Source organism: Vanellus vanellus, assembly GCF_965231255.1.
Source record: "Vanellus vanellus genome assembly, chromosome: 21".
NCBI lineage: Eukaryota > Metazoa > Chordata > Aves > Charadriiformes > Charadriidae > Vanellus > Vanellus vanellus.
The window spans coordinates 9,239,522-9,257,456 of record NC_138926.1 but is presented as its reverse complement, the minus strand read 5'-3'; the positions used below and the strand labels follow the sequence as shown (position 1 = coordinate 9,257,456).

At 41.4% G+C, this 17,935-nt stretch overlaps 1 protein-coding gene across 1 annotated transcript; it reads right to left on the bottom strand.

Moving 5' to 3' along the window:
- Positions 1-2,620: 2,620 nt before the first annotated feature.
- Positions 2,621-16,673, bottom strand: DDX6 (DEAD-box helicase 6). The gene is made up of 13 exons (XM_082493791.1): positions 16,286-16,673; positions 14,690-14,753; positions 14,101-14,205; positions 12,735-12,864; positions 12,111-12,257; positions 11,804-11,902; positions 10,932-11,050; positions 10,301-10,429; positions 9,843-9,959; positions 8,140-8,203; positions 7,126-7,227; positions 6,145-6,324; positions 2,621-4,800 (listed from the first exon to the last, which is right to left on the bottom strand). Exons 1-12 carry the CDS (start codon positions 16,483-16,485, stop codon positions 6,149-6,151), a joined length of 1,452 nt encoding a protein of 483 aa, XP_082349917.1. The 5' UTR covers positions 16,486-16,673; the 3' UTR covers positions 2,621-4,800; positions 6,145-6,148.
- Positions 16,674-17,935: the final 1,262 nt, after the last annotated feature.

Genomic DNA, 17,935 nt, shown 5'->3' with positions numbered 1-17,935 from the left:
TCCTCCCTTTCTAGCTGGCTTTCCCTTAGGTGTAAGCGAGAAAAAGCAGTGCACTTTTCAGATACCTCAGCTGAGAGCACAAGTCACTCTGGTCAGAAGAGCCTGTCACATCCCATGCCCTCTCTTCACCTGTGGAAGAGAAAGATGAAAAAATGTAAAGATACAGCAGTGCTGCTCAGGCCCCTTACAGAAACTCTCACTGTGCAAGTTGGGGCCAGTTCAGGGCTGCAACCAGCCACTGGGTCAAGGCTACTCATCTAGCCAAGATGAGGCTGGGAGGCATCGGACCCAGGAAGAACACATGCCCCTATGGAAAGGGAACGTCTCTTGCAGCTGCGCCTCACCCTAGAGGGTGGAGAGCCTTTCCCTTTATCAAGATTGACTCCTTTCTTGAAGCTTCTCTCCAAAGCTCGTTGCGAGTGTCCGACGCGGGCCAGGGCTCTCAATAAAGAGGTCAGCACGCTTTTCACTCAGTGCAGTTAAAAGAAAAAATGAGACCCAAGTGGAGTTCCAGGGAGCTTTTATTGTGTTTAATCAACAAAATCAGGATTTTACCATTCATCTTTTTTGCACTCCGAACTCATGAAGTTCTTCACAAGTCAGTGCTGCGACGCACATACAGCCAGAGAAATACTTTCTCAACAAAATCTGAGCTCCACTGGAGGGTTTGCCAATTACCGATTTAACAGAAAGCCAATTTTCCCCTCCCTCCCCTGAATGTTTTCGAGGACTAGTCCATGTTGTTTGCTGGTTAACAGTAAGAATACCAACTTCTTGACTAGGGACCAGTGGATTATGATACTCCACCTGAATTGCAAATAATTTCTTTTCTTGAAATAAAAGTTCCAGTTTCTTTCAATAAAGGGAACAGTGACTATTTTCTTCTCCTGACACCCCTTCCCCATAATTATTGGTTAAAATACAGCAAGGCTGTATCTTACTAAACCCATCCCTCCCCCCACCCCTCCTTACCCTTCCCTGGCTTGTCTACAGCAGAATTTAACAATGCTTCCACATAGGGACATTTTAGCAACACAAGGGTGAACTGAGCAAAACCTACAGGATAATCTGCCAAAGCCTAACTTTGAAGAGTGGATGCACACCCTTTGGTCCAGAGACCCGGTTTATTACAAAGAGAAACTGTGATTAGCACAAGGTGGACCAGAAGTTCACAGCAATCTGAAAACTCCCTGCATGGACTACTGCTGCCCAACCTTTACCGTGGCGACCATGCCACTGGAGCTCCTGGGAACAAAATTCACTTTGTCCTCAGAAAGCAACAGCTGCTCGGCCCCAGCAGCACAACAAAGTCCAGCACCAGGACAAGAACCACCGCAATGGCAGCTCGGGAGACGTGGCGTGGCATCTCCGTAACCTCTAGAACAGAAACCAAGGCAAGACAGCCATCTGCTGAGGTTTGTGTCCTATCAGTCATTTGAAAAACAAAACAAAACAAAAAAACCCAAACAAGCATGTGAAGCATTTTTAAATCCTTGGAGCAGACACCCTCCCCCATCCCAAGTAAAAAATAAAGAACAAAAAAGATCAGAATGAGATGATTTGATACCAACACGTACACAACACGAACTCATGTTGAGTTTCCCTGTTCTTACCCACAAAAAAGTCAGAGGGCAAAGGAAAGATGCTCCCATCTCATTCTGGAAATCAAAACATGTATTTGAGACCAGCCCACCCCCCTCCCTTTGGGAAAAGTCCTCCAGCAACTGCAGTACACTCCTGACAGCGCACACCCAGAGACCAGCTTACAGTTTCTCTGGAGTAAGCTGGTTGAGGATTCGCGCCACCCTCTTCACAGCCACTTCTTCACCCAGCTGTGAAGCTCCATTTCATCAGATTCAGAGTGACACTTTTAGACTTGCGAGGGGAAAAGTGCACAATACATTAGATTCTCATTCATGTCAGCTTTGTCAGAGGTAGTATCTGACCTAGGGCTCATCACTGAAGGCTCCAACTAATGTATAAATGTAAAGGCTGGTCTGTGACCAGCAAAAACAGGAGCTCGCAAGGAATCTCAGGAAGCCAAGATTTATACACGCTCCTTATTCCTGGGTAGGGGAAAAAACAACAACAACAAAACCCCAAAACAAAACAAAACCCCCAAAAAACAAACAAAAAAAAACCCCTAGGATTATCCTAGTCATTTGGAGCATCTTTCCATTTGCAAGATCGCATCTGTTAGAGATAGCCTACTAGCACCAAAAATAGGCTGCTTCCTTCTTGACAGAAGCCACCTAAAAATGGTGCCCCCGATAGTTTAGGTAAGTGCCAATCCTCGATTAGAGGCCAAGTTTAAAGTAATACTTTCAAAAGTTCTGTGCTTCAAGAGGGACCATCAACGCATGGCACCAGGCTAACCTACACAAATCCAAGCAGGGCACACATGCCTGACTCGACATCACTATCCATCGCATGTTACATGTGTGTGCCCTGGCAAGATACAAAACTTTTATTTACATATTTCATGTCTTTGTTGCACTAAAGTGATCCCTCTTCTGTCTCTCTGGAAAATCATAAGCTGGCTGCAGTACAAGAGCAAGATTTTACTTTTGGTCAAAGTTACCACCCACAAACTCCCACCCCCCACCCCCAAAAAGCACCCCAAAATTGTTTACATTTAGTACCTGCCAGTCAGATGTAAGCTGTGTGGCTCACAGAGTGCCTGTGACCAAGCTCTTGAGTTTGTACTCTAGTGCAGCATTTGCTACAATTATGGAGTCACTGCTGACAAAAGGAAAAAAAAAATCCCAAACACAAAAACCTTTCCATCTTTATAAAGTTGTTGTCAGGAGGCACCTGGCTTCTATTTATGATCCTCAAGGAAACGGATGGGTAAGTCCGCCTTGTAGTTCCAAACAATTTCACTCAAATTTAAGAAAAGGGTCAAAGTGGGGAGAAATTAAGACAAGTCATTCCTGCCTCAAAGGTAAGCAAGCGTGGTGAGTGCAGCATCTGTATACGCAATAAACGACGGAGCAAAGGGGATTGCATTCATCCAGGTGCCTCCTGACAGTGTTGGTGAACAGGCTAAAAGGGAATTTAAAAAGAGTACGGTTTTTGATTTGTCTCACTCCTTTTGCCTGTAGATCAGGCCAAACATCAAGCATGTTGGGAGGGGCACAATTTAAAGCAACACTACTTGACCAGAAAGCACTTTTCAGCAATATACAATGCAAAATGACAGACAGCAGTTCATGCCAAAACAGAGGAGATGGCAAGCAGCTTTCTGCAGCTTCTGACATTAACAGGGGTTTCCCCTTACGTGCTCACGAGTCTGTATAGAGGCTGCTCTGGGCAGAAAATGCACAATGCTGCAGGAAGTAAATCAATCCCATAAAGCTCCAGAACTGTCAACTTTATGCATGTAGATTGGTTGTCTACGGTTTCTCTTAAACCCAAATCCATGCCTTATGCATATACTGCTCAGCAACTCTGACACCCGCTGGATTTCCCTCACGCCATGGTAGGACACAGGTCATGGCCCCCTTCAGAGCTTGTAAAGTTCCTGAAGTTTCTAAGGGGGAAATCAAAGAGCATCTCCCAACAGGCTGAGCTACAGATTTTGAGGCCTCCCAGCCCCACAAGCGATCTCTTCCACACGAGCGGTACAGGACAGTGTTGCTAGCACCAGAGCAAACACACCCTGGTAAGGGATGCTTGTAGAGGCCTGCTCTTCACGGAGGTCAGAGCACTTCTCATTGGTTAGTGTTGCAGAAAACTGAGCCCCTCTCATCTTTAGCTGCTCCCATAATCAGTCTAATCCCTTTAACCCCAGCAACCTTCATCACAAAAGAAAAAGATATATATGAACCCAAACAGAAAAAAAAATATTTACAAAGTTTGTACAATATACACATCTGATTTTCTATGGGACACACTGCACCAGAGGAAAGAGGGCCATGGCTCTGAAACAAGTCTACATATCAAGTGCTGTAACTACTAATGGAGACTCTTATGGAAACCAGTCTTTAGTGTTCTGCTAGAGCATAGGGCTTTTCTTATGGCTCCTGCAAAGGACGACAGGCTACTCTTTCCTTCTGGAGCTATGATGCTGCACCTAATCAGCCCAGATTTTAAGTTGGTTTTGTTTTAAATACAGGTATTTACAGTGTGGGTGAACTGCAGATGCATATCAACTCCTCCAATTAAAAAAAAAAGTTGAAGAACAAAGTAGTATTACCAATACGTTTCACCTCCCAGCCCTGGGCTTGAGTACTTGGGGAGGAGGAGGGGGGAAGAGAGGGGAACTTTGACCTGAAACCAAAAAACGGCTGTTGATTCCTTGGGCTGTGTTGGAAAGGTGATATTCTGAATGGTCTCATAGCATAAGGCACTTTGCACGAATAAGTAACAAGCTCTTTAGCTTAAAAACAGATGAGTAACCAGGGAGAAGTTGAAATGCACTCAGTCGATGGTTGAAGAATTTGAAATCGCAGACAAGCTCGTATTCGTCAAGATTCTTCTCTTTTCAGGGTTTCTCTTCTTCCCTTGCTGCCCCTCCCAAACAAAGAAAAAAAAAATTTAAAACCAGCAGTTAGTGCAACTAATGTTCAATCAGCACACAGTGCAAACAAGTGGAAAAACAAAAAGACATTCCTCCTTTTATCTTCTTTCTTCCTTGCTGCCAAATTTAAAAAGAAAAAAAGGCCGAGCTCTTTAGTCTTCATAGTTCCAAAATGAAAAGACGAAGAAAAACCCACAAAGAGAAGGGTATCCCCAAAGAAACGATGTGTCACAGATCTGGATCAAAGGGTTTCACCTTCTGGCATGTGTAATCAAAGCCTAAAAAAAAAAAAACAAACCAAAAAAACAACCACAACACCCACAGTTAAATCAATTCTATGCAAAACCAAAACGTAAGCAGTGAGTCACACTGACTATGTAACAACTCTGGAAAAGCAAAGGGTACTTGGAACAGATCAAACTCAACCACAGCTTTGCAGAGAGCGGTGCTGCTAATGCCCTACCATACCTATGGAGCACAACTACCTACTGGTTTCTTGTCCTTTAGCAAGCAGCAAAGAGTTCTCAGGAAAGGTCACAGCATTCCCCTTAAGGAAGCCACCCAAGAGCCTCTTCCAAGTCCATCACCTGGGGTTTTTATTTATTTAAAAAACATTGAGAAAGCTCAGTCAGCAAAGCAGAGGCTGCAAGTCAGCTTGGCGTGACTGGCTAGGGCTATCTTTGAATGATTTCAAAGGGACATTGGATCATTTTAATGCTATCTAGCGGTCTGCTTCTATGGTCATGGCTTTTTTTTTTTTGTCACCCAGGAAGAATTTCGGGAGCTTCACCAGGATTCTCTTTCTAATTCATGGTCTAGGAGAACAGTACACAAAAGAATGGTTTCCACTTCAAACCCTACGGGTGTCTGATCTTGCATGACACAGCACCTTAACTAAAACCAGACCAAACATCATCCTGTAGCTATCTTGCTTGACTGCAATCCAGGGCGAGTGTTCTTCTTACAAAAGGACTCGATTCGGCAGTTTTTCCTCAGGCAATGATCAGAAAAGGCCCACTTAACAGTCTCTGACAGGGAAATCTCCGTTTTCTCTTAAAGCTATGTAGACGACCTCAAGTGGCAGCACATGTGAATTACAGCTTTGTTACCTACTTCGTTTATTTGCAATGACTCAAAGGACTCAAGCCCTTTAGCTTGAAACTGTTCCTTCTCACTAGTGAGGTGCTCAGGCTCTTCTGTTGGGGCTCTGTTCTCAAAGCTATCCATTTTCTCCCCTCACCTTTCTAAGCACCACCTTTCTCTCTGCTCCTTGCCAATTTCTCATTTTAGCTAAGCAATACAGAAAGAATTCCTTAGGCTACTAGCAGCCACCCTGGCCTCTCCAAACACCATTCCCTGCTCCTTCTTTTCCCCCAATTTTTGGTATCCTTAGCATGTGGTCAGCATTTCAATTAAAACAACCAAAAATTACTCATCTTCCCCTCCCAGCTTCAGCACATCCACAGAATTCCTTGCACTGACAGTCTATTTCAAACCCTTGTTTGTATTCAGAGCCTCTTCAGCACATCAGTTTCCCTCTCCCCCAGCAGTAACATTCACACATCATCTCTTCTTTCATCCAACACAACTTCTCTATTCAGCAAGGCATTTTACATACGCACATGTTTACTGTTTCTCATCTTCTACGGGTTCACTGTGGTATTCTGCCACATACAGGCTCTTGTCAATGTTGCTTGGTATGGGTTTAATTTCAGTTCCCAACTGCTCCTCAATACTTTTCAGGTTGAATCGATCATCATAGGTGATCAAGTTGATGGCCAGGCCGAGATGACCAAAGCGACCTTGACACAAAAAAAAAAAAAAAAAAAGACTTAAGTGAGTAATAGAAGGCTGACTGAAAAAATCTGCAGACTGTGGAGTTAACATCGCTCTTCGATCACAGAAGCAAATCCAGACCCTGCCACAGGTGTCCACAGCTTTCACATCAGTTTTTGGTACAGAGTTTCATACTACCGTAGGAATAAGAAAACCAAGAAGGTTTAAAATGCTCTGACCAAACCTGCTCATTAATTACCAACAAAAACGCTTCCACTACTGCATTATGCATGTCCAGCCCTTCTTCCATAACAGCATTCTTGAACAAGCCTGAATTACAAAGTTCAAGTACACCTAGTTCCTCTGTTTACTGCCCTTCTTAAGGGTACATTTTGCTGATGTCCAGACATTACAAACATACCTTGGAGCACACACAGAAAAAAACCTATGCTTAAGACACCACGGAAGCTAAGTTTTCAGTATAGAATTTTCCCAAACTGCAAACAGGAGCATCAGTAAATCTCCTGAGATTAAAGCAAAATATGTTGGGGGTTTTTTTTGTTTGGTTGGTTAGTTCTGGTTTGTTGTTGGTTTTGGTTTTTTTTTCCTTCATCAGACTGTTCAGGCCAGTTTCAACAGAACAGCCCTTTATGCAGGTATTTGAGGATAACCATCTGACAATGATACCCAAAAGTAAGTTCGTCAGAAAAATCAAGGCTATCTAAAATAATTCTCAGATACAGTAATAAAAAAAGAGAAGCCAATTCAAGCCTAAGAAACGCCACAGCCATCAGCAAAATTGTACCTAAAAGATGTTTTCCCCTCACCTGATCTGCCAATACGATGGAGATAAGTCTCTGCCAGCTTTGGGAAATCAAAGTTTATCACCACATTCACAGCTTGGATATCAATACCTCGGGTAAACAGATCTGAAAGACAATACAGGTCACAAAGAAAGTTCATTTCAATGAGATCAAATGCTGACAGTACTTAGGATGGAAAAGATCAACAATGATTAATTAACATTGGCTTGCACTAGCTTCCAGATATAAGCTTCCCTTGTATCAAAGACGGTTTATATACAATTCTGTTACATTGCCTTCTTGCTCTTTATCCATTATAAACATGAATAATAGAAAAAGAATGATCAAAATACCAGATCTGTGCATCTATGCCAGATAAGTTATTAGCACAAAACTAGTTTTTTCTACATTAGACTATTTCTGAGCAGGTCGTCTTAGAGAAGCATCTCTTCACGCATGATTGTGCGTTGCCAATGTCACAACAGACTTGAGAGCTGAACTATATCACACTAACTCAAGTAATTTAATTTCGCTTCTATTGATTTTTGTTAAGATGACCCAGACACAGCTAGTGATCAGCAGACACTTCCACGGTACTGCCCAAACAGGTCGTACAACGCAGAATTTGATCATACACAGGCCAATCAAAAATACAAAAATATTTAGATGAGCTACAAACATTTAAAGAATTGGCAAGACTTGCTTGGGTGACCCTAGACACAGTTCTACCTAGGCTTTGTAAACCTATGGCCCAACAATTCAGAGAGTATTCACATGTGAAAGCATACAAAAAACATAATTAGTGCAGAAAATACTATCACAGTGAAAGGATTTGTTAGCAAGTTGCACCTTCACAGTTTGTCACAGAGGACAAAACCCAGAGCTGCACCCTGCTACACACAGGATTGACAAAAACTTCTTACCAAAACATACTGGTTTGCTTTGTTACAAGTCCAGTATTCTATTACACCTGGGCTAATGGCTAATCCCCTTTCTATCACAACCTTTAGAAAGAGGAAAATGCTTAGGAACTCTTACCAGTGCAAACAAGATTGCGGCATAAGCCATTTCGGAAATCGTGGAACACACGATTGCGGTGCTCCTGAAAAAAAAAAAAAAAAAAAAGTGTAAACAAAGCAAAACAAACAACAACCCCACAACACCACCACCCCCCCAAATACACACAAAAAAAACCCCACCCCAAAACAACGAACAGCTGTGACTTTCAGGTATATTCAAGTTACAACCACTGAACTTCAATCACATGAATTCTTCCTCATCATCATTAGAGAACAGCTAAGTCAAACAAAGCTGCTAGTACATATTTTTTAGCACTTCTTACCGTTATATTCTAAAGAATTTACCAAAGAGGTCCTCGGTAGAACTTTTAGACAAAGACACTTAACTGACAGTGTTGTAAAGCCTCCTACAGTTGCATCAAAACTATCTCAGAACTGGAGTATCTTAAGTTACAAATTACATGAAACGCACATCAAGGAAGTTAAACTGGTATTTTTACTACCATCTTCCCCCAGTGCCCTGCCAAAATTCAATGTGTGTCTTATTCATTCCCTTGAAAACTGAAGCCGGCAGTAACTTCATTTTCCAGTATGGAGTATTGCTCACTACTGATTCTGAATTAAGGGTGGGGCAAGTCAATTGTCTGTGTGTGTCTCTCACAAACAAGTCACTTCAGACCACACAAAGATTAAGCAGTATCACTGTTAAGGAGTGAAATTAACAGCAGGAATGAACAAGTTGAACGTTTCCGAAAAAACATACCTGCATTTGGCCACAAAGATCATCTACTGACTGATCAAAAGCACACAAAAATCAGACCTCAAGGAACCCCTTTGCATATCTCTCTGTTTTTAATACCGACACTGCTTCTATCTCTGCTTAATTCATTACTGATCTGCATATGGCCTAGCAAACATCGGCTTTACCTGTCAGGTCCATGAACAGCAAGCTACGTTCCCTCTAAAGCTTTCATTTGCATTTATTCTAGCTTACATATAAAATGAAAAAAATATTTCAAAGTACTACTGTTTTATATGCATCACTTCAACCTTCTGACATCTTCTAGTACACTTGCTGAAAACAAGGAAATTGCAAGTATGAAGCTTGAGGACATGTGAGCTAAGGTACAATTAACAGAAACCTCTGCAGCAGCAAAGCTGCACTGGCATTTTTCATCATCTACCCCAAAGCCACAGGTGCTCAGTCACCATACACCAGTCACGGCTTTAGCCAAGAGGTTTGATCGAAGCCACCTCCCTGACTTCTCAGATTCCCCTGCAGTCACAGTGCAAGATTTACTGTTTCCAAAGCCACACAGGGCACTCAACCCGCTGACTACTGGCTTTTTTGTCATTTGTTTTAAATCAGGCTCACTTTCATCTGTCAGGTGCATCACGTGGTCTACCATGGCTTCCCATGCGGGCAAAAACAAGGCAGCAGCAGCAGTTAAGAACTTTGCCTTCTGGCCGTGGTCTTTGCTTACACCAGACTAATTAACCTGACCTGAAATACTCTTAAATACCAACTGACCAGCTACACTGAATAGCCTGGAGAGTGGTTTAATGAGGGGTGCAAGGGGTGTCTAAAACCAAACTAATAGCAAAGCAATACGTTTCAGTTTTCAAAGAACATGCACATTTAAAGAAAGTACGAGACTTAATTCAGCTATGCAGTAAAGCTTGGGGTGGTGTGTAATAAACTGCTATTAACTTCATACTCACCTGCCTCATTTTAGCATGGATATAGAAACAGGAATAGCCCAGCTGGGAGATCTTTTTGGCTAGCAATTCAACCCGTTGAGAGGAGTTGCAGAAAATTATCGACTGGTTAATCTGGAGCTGAACATATAAGTAGTGTGCTCAGTAAATGCAGTATTTTTACTAGCAAGTGATTCAAGACATAAGACTTAATCCCCTCCAGAAAGCAAGCAAAGCAGGTACACTGCTGGTAATTTACACAGTATGTATTTTTGTACAAGGGGGTAAATATTAATGAAGTTCTAAAACACAAAGGTGCAAGACAAGAAGCACGCATTTTTAGCTTCAGCTTGTATCATAAGGTTAGCACATTTTTGACAAGGAAAAAGTATCGTTAAGCCATCTCTGCCACCCTCAGTCTTATTCTTGGTTCTGAAATGAAAAAAGCTTCTGTATGTTCTTGAATGAGCCCTACTGCTTACCCTGGAAAACAGCGTATTGAGGCAGTGTACTTTCTGACGCTCAGTTACATAGGCATAGTACTGGGTAACTCCCTTCAAGGTCAGCTCCTCCATCAGATTAATCTCATAGGGTTTCTGCAAATGGGAATTCTGAAAAATAAAGATAATGATAAAGTGAGCATATCTACACACAAAGGAACCTAAGTACTTCCCACCCTTCAGCACATTTCACTTCCTCCACGGCCTGATGCAGTACCTAGCCACTCACTCTTCATACTATACAGAAAACAGACAGGGTGGGTAAAGTTTCACAAAGGATTATTTATAAATCCAAGGCGACCAAGCAGGCCAGACAGGAGCACCCTCTGGAAGCAAACCAGTTCAGACGGCAGGTAAGTGATGTACAAAGTGGAAAGCAGTACCTTATAGGCAAGAACTGTGTGTACATGGCTTTCCCATTAATGCTACTGCAGGTCAAAAACTATTTTCAAACTTCTGTCCTAGATTTAGGCTGATTTAGATTAAACAGGGAAGTTTGGCTGCATTAAAAAAAAACCAAACAAATGAGCACCGACAGCTATACACCACCCGTTCACACATTTCACATGCAACATCATCACCACCGTATGTATGCGAACACATCTGCACTCACCATGAACTTCTGTACACTCAAAGGGAAAGTGGCTGAGTAGAGCAAAATCTGTCTGTTTTTAGGTAGCGTGAGAATAATGTCTTCCATTATTTGAACAAAATCTTGAGACAGCAACTTATCTGCCTGTAAGGACAGAAGTAATAAAGAGTACGTTAAATTAATGGGGTGAGATTTCAGTCTTCTGGTAGTACCACACTGCAAGGGAAAAAACCCAAACCCCAAACCAAAACACCAGGAGCATTCTCCCTGCCCTTATGATGGGACTGTCCCCTCTGGACCACACACCACACTCCAAAAGATGTGTGATTTAGCTGCCGGAGACCCGATTCATCAGAAAAAGGAAGTTTACCCTCTCCTGGTTTTCAGCACTTTGATATACACAGAATCAAATTCAGGAAAAATAAGTGGAATTTAAATTGAAAACAGTTACCAGGGTTCCTATCAAAGTCATCCAAGAGCTCTCACACAACTATTTTCTCAACCTCTCACTCAGAAACCCGTATGCTATCGGATGTTCCTAAATCAGTTTTATATTGAATTATGTGGTTAGCACAGCTTGCTCGTTATAAACTGAAACCAAATTAAATTAAATGCATTCCTTCGTTTCAAAGTAAACGGTGAAACTATTCTTCAGGAATAGCAACAACGACAGGAAAGGCAAATCTTCCTAGGCTGTTTTCTTAAAAGATTCACGTGCAGAAAAATTCTTCTGCCAAAATACCGTCTTGAAAATACTGAGGAATGGATGAGCTGTATGACCTCATAGTGCCTCTAAGCAAAGTTTGATTTGTTGCTGTGTACGAGGGGACTCGCCGAGACACATCACCACTTTGATTTGGTGTTAAAATCCCAAAACGTTTAACATGAGCAACTTGCCTCATCCAATACTATCATCTGGACATGCTCAACTTTTGCTACTCCTTTCTTGATGAGATCGAGAATTCTCCCAGGGGTAGCTATCACCACATGCACTGTAAGGTTAGAAGAGAAAAAAAAAATGGTTAAGGCAACTAAAACAATGTTTCCAGCATTCACAGCCCACAGCCCTGTTTCATACAAACAGCAAACAAGATATATTGTAGTCTGTTCTGTAACAGGCAAACGATAACAAGCGGAAATTCCACCGCCACACTGCAAAAGACACAAACATCAACTGTAGACTAGCAAAAGTGCTCCGACCTGTATCATCAAGCCTCATTATGTCATCTCGCAAATTGGTTCCTCCTGTTGTTGCCATCACTTTGGCACCTCCCATGTGTTTGCTGACTTGGATACAGATTTGACTGACCTGCAGGGCTAGTTCACGGGTGGGAACGATCACCATTGCTGAAAGTTAAGCGTCAGTATGTCAGTATGAGTTACTAGTAACACACTGTATCTTAAATACTAATCCTTAAAGGAGACAGAGACTTTATGAAAGCTATACTTCTATGGTGTTGGAGTTCTGCTCTGGATATCCTAAACAAGACCTAGCAACTGCTTACGACAAGGCAAATTCCATGCAAGCGTTCTCCATCTCTTGATATTCCCTCTGTGCAAGTCCCCCAGCCAGCATGCTTGCTTTTTACTCCAAATCCACTTCCTCGGGCAAGACGGTAAAGTCCAGAAGATGCCTTCCATTTCACGCTTTTGAAAGCAACTGCGGGACTTTCAAAATTTCACCTCCCCATTAACCTTCTTTGAAAAGTACAAGCAGATAACCTATGCTGCTCAATATCATTGACCAGTTTTAGATTCAAGTCTGCCACATACCAACCGATACCATTACCTGGCTGCGGCTAAGCGAGATCCATCTCAACTGACCTTGTATATTGTCCTTCTTTAAGTCTAGCCGTTCAAGTAAAGGAATGAGGTAGGCTCCACTCTTGCCTGTTCCATTTTTCGCTCTAGCCAAGATATCCCTACCAGATAAAGCAATGGGGATGCTCTCCTCCTGCAATGCAAAACAGACAGTGCATGAGCAATCATAAGCCACTCGCTAATAGTATCACGTGCAATCAGATTGTTTCATGAACAGAATGTTCTGCACCTGCAAGCATCACAAACTCATAACAAGGAGTTAAACCTATCAGTAAAGAGTTCTCCAACAAAGCAATAGGTCCATTCCCCGTATCCCACTAAAAAGCCCTTATCTTGCCCGGTCATAAGAGAACCAGGGATCAAGTACCACAGAAGCGGTAAGCCCATGCTGACACATTAGGGAAAAAGAGACAAATTAAGAAAAAGTGAAGAGACAGTGACAGTCACTAGCAAAATCCTCCTTTGGAAAAAGAAACCCACTTACATAGTAACATCAGAACCACCTCAGCCCGCGTAATTCAAACCCGCACACTCCCGCGATATACTTCTCATAAAACCAGCAGGCCTTCCTTTTGAAACTTCTGCCCTTCAAACACAGGCCCCAAGTATTTTTCACTTTACTGTCTTTTACAGCAAGATCTAAAGACTCCCCAGCCTTTTGGAAAAGCAGCACGGTTAAATCTGTTTTAAAGCAGACAAATTACCTAAAAGCCATAGCCTCCTCATGCCTTAAGAAGATAAAGTACAGAGCTGTGTCAGTGATCCTCCAAAGAGCAATTAAAAGAGAGTTCAACCTCCCCACCACCCTGAAGTTTACGCATCAACAGTTCTTAATAGAACAAGCCTTAAAAGTAACAGCAAGATGGAGGGACAGAAAAGTAAACTTCCTAACATATTAGTCTCTCTCCCATAATCTGCATTACACTTCTTTCAGATGCTTATGATAAAAAAGCCAGGACTGCACGATAAGGCCATAGTTATCTTTGTAACAACTACAGGTATGCAGCCTGTGGTAACTCAGTTTTCCCAGAAAATTTACAGAACAGCCCTGTTCTCACTGGGACTACTTATGTGAAAGATGTTACTGAACAGAGGATTAACGCACTAGTGCCTCCAGGGTGAAACGGAAAATCAAATTAATTTCTCTAAAGCGTAAACCAGTCCCATCTCTAAAGTCACCCACTGCATGACTTGGTGATTTAGTCAGTTGTTAGAAATTCTCACCTTCCCCAAAGGGCCACCCAGTTCTACTGTCACAACCCGTTTTCCCAAATCATGACATGAATATCCAACATTTAAGCATGAATAAGAATTTCAATAACTTTATAAGAATTAAATGCTGCCAGTAAGTAGTGTGTTTGTAAATAACCTGAATAGGAGATGGTTTTTCCCAGCCCATTTCAAAAATTCCCATCAGCAACTCCCGTTTCAAACAATAATCTTCAAACTCGTTTCCTTTTGTGGAGGTCACGTCCTGAATAATCAAAAAAAAAAAAAATCACATCCATAAGATTAGGTCATCCAACCCGCAGCTGTAGATTGGTCTGACTCAATGAAGAGATTGCCTATGCTGGAAGACCACAAAGTGCATTCCACTACATAGGAGTTCCACTAATGTGTGCAATGCCATACAATGGAAAAGGAAGCATTAGCTTTCTCATAACCAAATACAATACTATGAACATACGCTGACATCTTTCCATCAGACTTTGCAAGAGACACTGGCAATAATCAATCCCATGCTGTAAAATTAGTAAAGCAAGAAATACACAGTAAACTCTGGTTTTGAGCTTTCCAAGAGAAGCATCTCTCCCAAGCAGTTGTAGAACAAATTTCTTCATTTAAAACAGCAAGAGCTGAAATGCTTTTGAATCTTTGCTTAGGACAAATATTTTGTCACTGCAGCTTCTCCCACATCTTTTATTTAGTATTCATTCCTACAATTCAACCATCCTTACCGAAGTTTTGATTCTCAAATCCTTTGGAGGGAGTTTTAAAGTCTTCTTCCAGTCATCACCAGGTCTGTAGGAAAAATAAAATAAAAATTACAAGAAAAAAATCTGGTTTAATATTTTTATTTTGCATTTTATTTTCTTCGACACAGTGATGAGTATGTAATTTTTTCACCTCCTGAAAGCTAAAAGCGCCTACACATATGAGCTTAAATCTTCTCTAAACTAAGCAGGATGCAACTGGCAGGAAACTGTAAACAGAGAAAATCAGCAGTCTGCCAAGCTCACAGAGAATTTGTGAAATCTTTATCCAGTCATGATTCAAATCTCTTTTTTAGGGCACTGAATCAATCCAGTAGAACAGAGATTTAAACCTGAGCGCTGGCTCAGTCATATGGCAGAAACTAGCTATAATAAATCCACATGAGAATTTTTTTTTTTCCTTTTAAGTGATGAAATATTCTCATGCCCAGGGAACATCCATTCTTAATCCGTGAGTAACACAAGAAGATAAAACACACTTTTGGAGAGAAAATTAAGCAAGCACATGCTCCACTTGTTGATCAAATGTTGCCTTTTGCTCTCAACGAGATGTAGACACCCATCCTCTCTCAAAAGCCACTGCACTGAGGAGAGTAAGACCTTCTCTTCCCCAATCCCAGCCAGCCGAGAGTGAATTTTGATGAGTTTAACTCACTGGTTTCATTACAGTAACCCATTTTGAAAAGAAAAAAAAAAAAAAAAAAGAGAAAAAGAAAAAAGGGAAATGAGTTAGGGAAACTTTAAGAACTAGAGCATTCCATTACGCACCCTCTGACGACAGCTAGCATTTCCTTCGCAAATAACTGAATAACAAAATAAAAGTGAATGTTGTTCAGGGGGAGGAGGAACCACAGGGGAAAAGAGGAGGAACATATTACCATACCATCCAAGTCTTACACCTTTCAGAATTTCCAACCAGCACACTCAGGTTTTATTAGCACACTGCCAAAACCAGTTTGATGGTAGAAGGGTATCACAGTGGTACGATATTATCTTGGCTCAGGCTTTGATGAATTAAAGCTGGAGCATTACACAGAGGAGAGCAAGCACTACCATTTAAGATCAATGACAAGAGATAATCGACTTTAAAGAATTTCTCACCATAGAAAAAATTGAAAAGCTGAAACAACTGAACTGAAAAGCAACTGAAAAGCATACACAAACAACTGAAAAGCATACACAGCTGGACTGAGACTAGGTGGTGTTTCCTCCTCCGTCTTAAATTTCAGATTAGTTCCTTCCCACTCCCCAACTTCCCTCTCATACCACTCGCAGTAAGCAAAGAAAACAGGATGCTGCTGCTCAGTGGGCTACCTCTGACAAGCAGCTACACATTCTGAAAAGCAAAACATGAAATTCGATCTTCACAACAAACACATTTCAAAGATCGCTCGCACGTGGAAATAGAGCTTTCTTTTCATAACTCCCATCACAGGACACTTCTAACCACCAGTGTCACAAAACAACAGAAGAATACTTTTTAAACACGGGAACCCAAGAACACTTTCCCACACGTGACTTTTAAACATTACTTCTGTGGTAGCAGATACAAACACTTACTTAATAGCGGTGGTCATACTCTGTGCTTGCTGTTGAGTGCCGTTATTGATTGTGTTGGCATTTTTCAGCTGGTTCATCTGTTGCTGAGTTTGTGTGCCTCCACCTCCTGGGCCCCCGCTGGGTTTTACAGGGCCTCTCAACTGCCCATTCTGACTGGATAGACCCATTATAACAGGGTTCTCTGTTCTGGCCGTGCTCATGTTTTTATTTTTAAAGATGTCTTTTTAGACTTCAAAACTTTGAAAGTCAGTACAGAAACTGTAATAACAGTTTATTAGACTCTCCAAAACGAAGAGATAAATAAGTCTTGCTCAATATATGAGTCCTTTATTGCAATGCAGGCAAGCACCTGTAAGTCACTCAAAAGTAAAGTAGTAACTTGCTCTGATGCACTGTGGATCAACTTTTTTAAAAAAAAAAAAGCCCTCTAACAAAGTTGAGTTATATCAGAATTCACTTGCTTCAATCTGAAAGAGAAGCAGACGACAACAATTAGCACGTGGATTTTTTTTTCTACATAAATCACATCAGTTTACCTTTGTATTTTAAGAATCACTTCTTCCCAGGCAGTGTGCAACAACAGCACTTGCTTTTCTGTTTTCTCATGATAACTATTGAGACACATGTAAAGCTTTTTTCCCCTTTCTATAAAGCTGCACCCACTACCTTCAGTCACCAAAGATAATTTTCTTAACAGCTGTATTTTTAGCAGCCTTCCAGTAAGTAATTGCTTGAAAAATACTATCCCCCACCCTGTAAAGTAAGCATGAATTATATTAATTGCTTTGCTGGCTCTTGAAATTCCCCCCCCTTCTGGGATACAGCAAAGCACCCCTAAAATGCTAAGCAACAAGTTATGCACAAGTTTGTGACAGGAAGCAACACCACAATATCAAGTGGACATTCCAGTCAGAACTGACGAAACCCTTAAGTTACTCTGATCACCCTTTTCACTTCAAAAGGGAAATAGAAATTACATTACATTATTTTTTAATTTTAAAAAAACACACACACAAAAAAAAAACCAAAACACACAAGACACCAACCCAAACCCACAGAAAACAGCTTACCCTCCTCCAACCCAAGAAGTTGGTTCAACAAGCTTACTCAAACTTTTAAATTGGGTATTGATTAACACCATTCAGAATAGTGAAACTAACGATATCATCAAGCTGAACTGACAGTAGCTTCCTGTTTTGATAAGTCTAAATGATTGAACCTAAACTGAAGCAGTGAGTAATATACATTTACACTAGATATCTAGCTTCCTGCTTATGTGTTCCCCATGACGTTACCTTCCAGCTGTCAGTAACAACTCATATTGCGCTCAAAAGATAACATTTGGTACACATGACTTAATATTGACACCGTATTTAACAGCAAGGTTGACAAAATTGCAACGAGAGAACACAAAGTCTGCATCTTATATATGTTAAGTAAGCATGGCCAGAGCTGAAAAATTCCCCACAATGATACTAGGGAGCCAAGACATTCCCAGTCAGAAACCTTCCAGAACCAACAAAAAGTAGGCTTGCCTGTACAATTTCTCGTCACAACACATCTGTACCTTGGGAAAACGCAAAGGGAAAACCAGCAGACTACTGCTTCCTAACTTCAGCGGCCACAAAAAAAAAAAGCGCATTTCCCCAA

What these genes read in the sequence shown, in the direction of transcription:
- DDX6 (XM_082493791.1), bottom strand. Translation starts at nt 16,485, where the DNA reads ATGAGCACGGCCAGAACAGAGAACCCTGTTATAATGGGTCTATCCAGT. An exon ending in GATAGTATTGGATGAGGCAA is followed by an intron (nt 11,051 to 11,803) that starts GTTGCTCATGTT and finishes CCTTACAGGCAG; the next exon opens with ATAAGTTGCTGTCTCAAGAT. An exon ending in TGAGTGTACAGAAGTTCATG is followed by an intron (nt 10,430 to 10,931) that starts GTGAGTGCAGAT and finishes TTTATTTTTCAG; the next exon opens with AATTCCCATTTGCAGAAACC.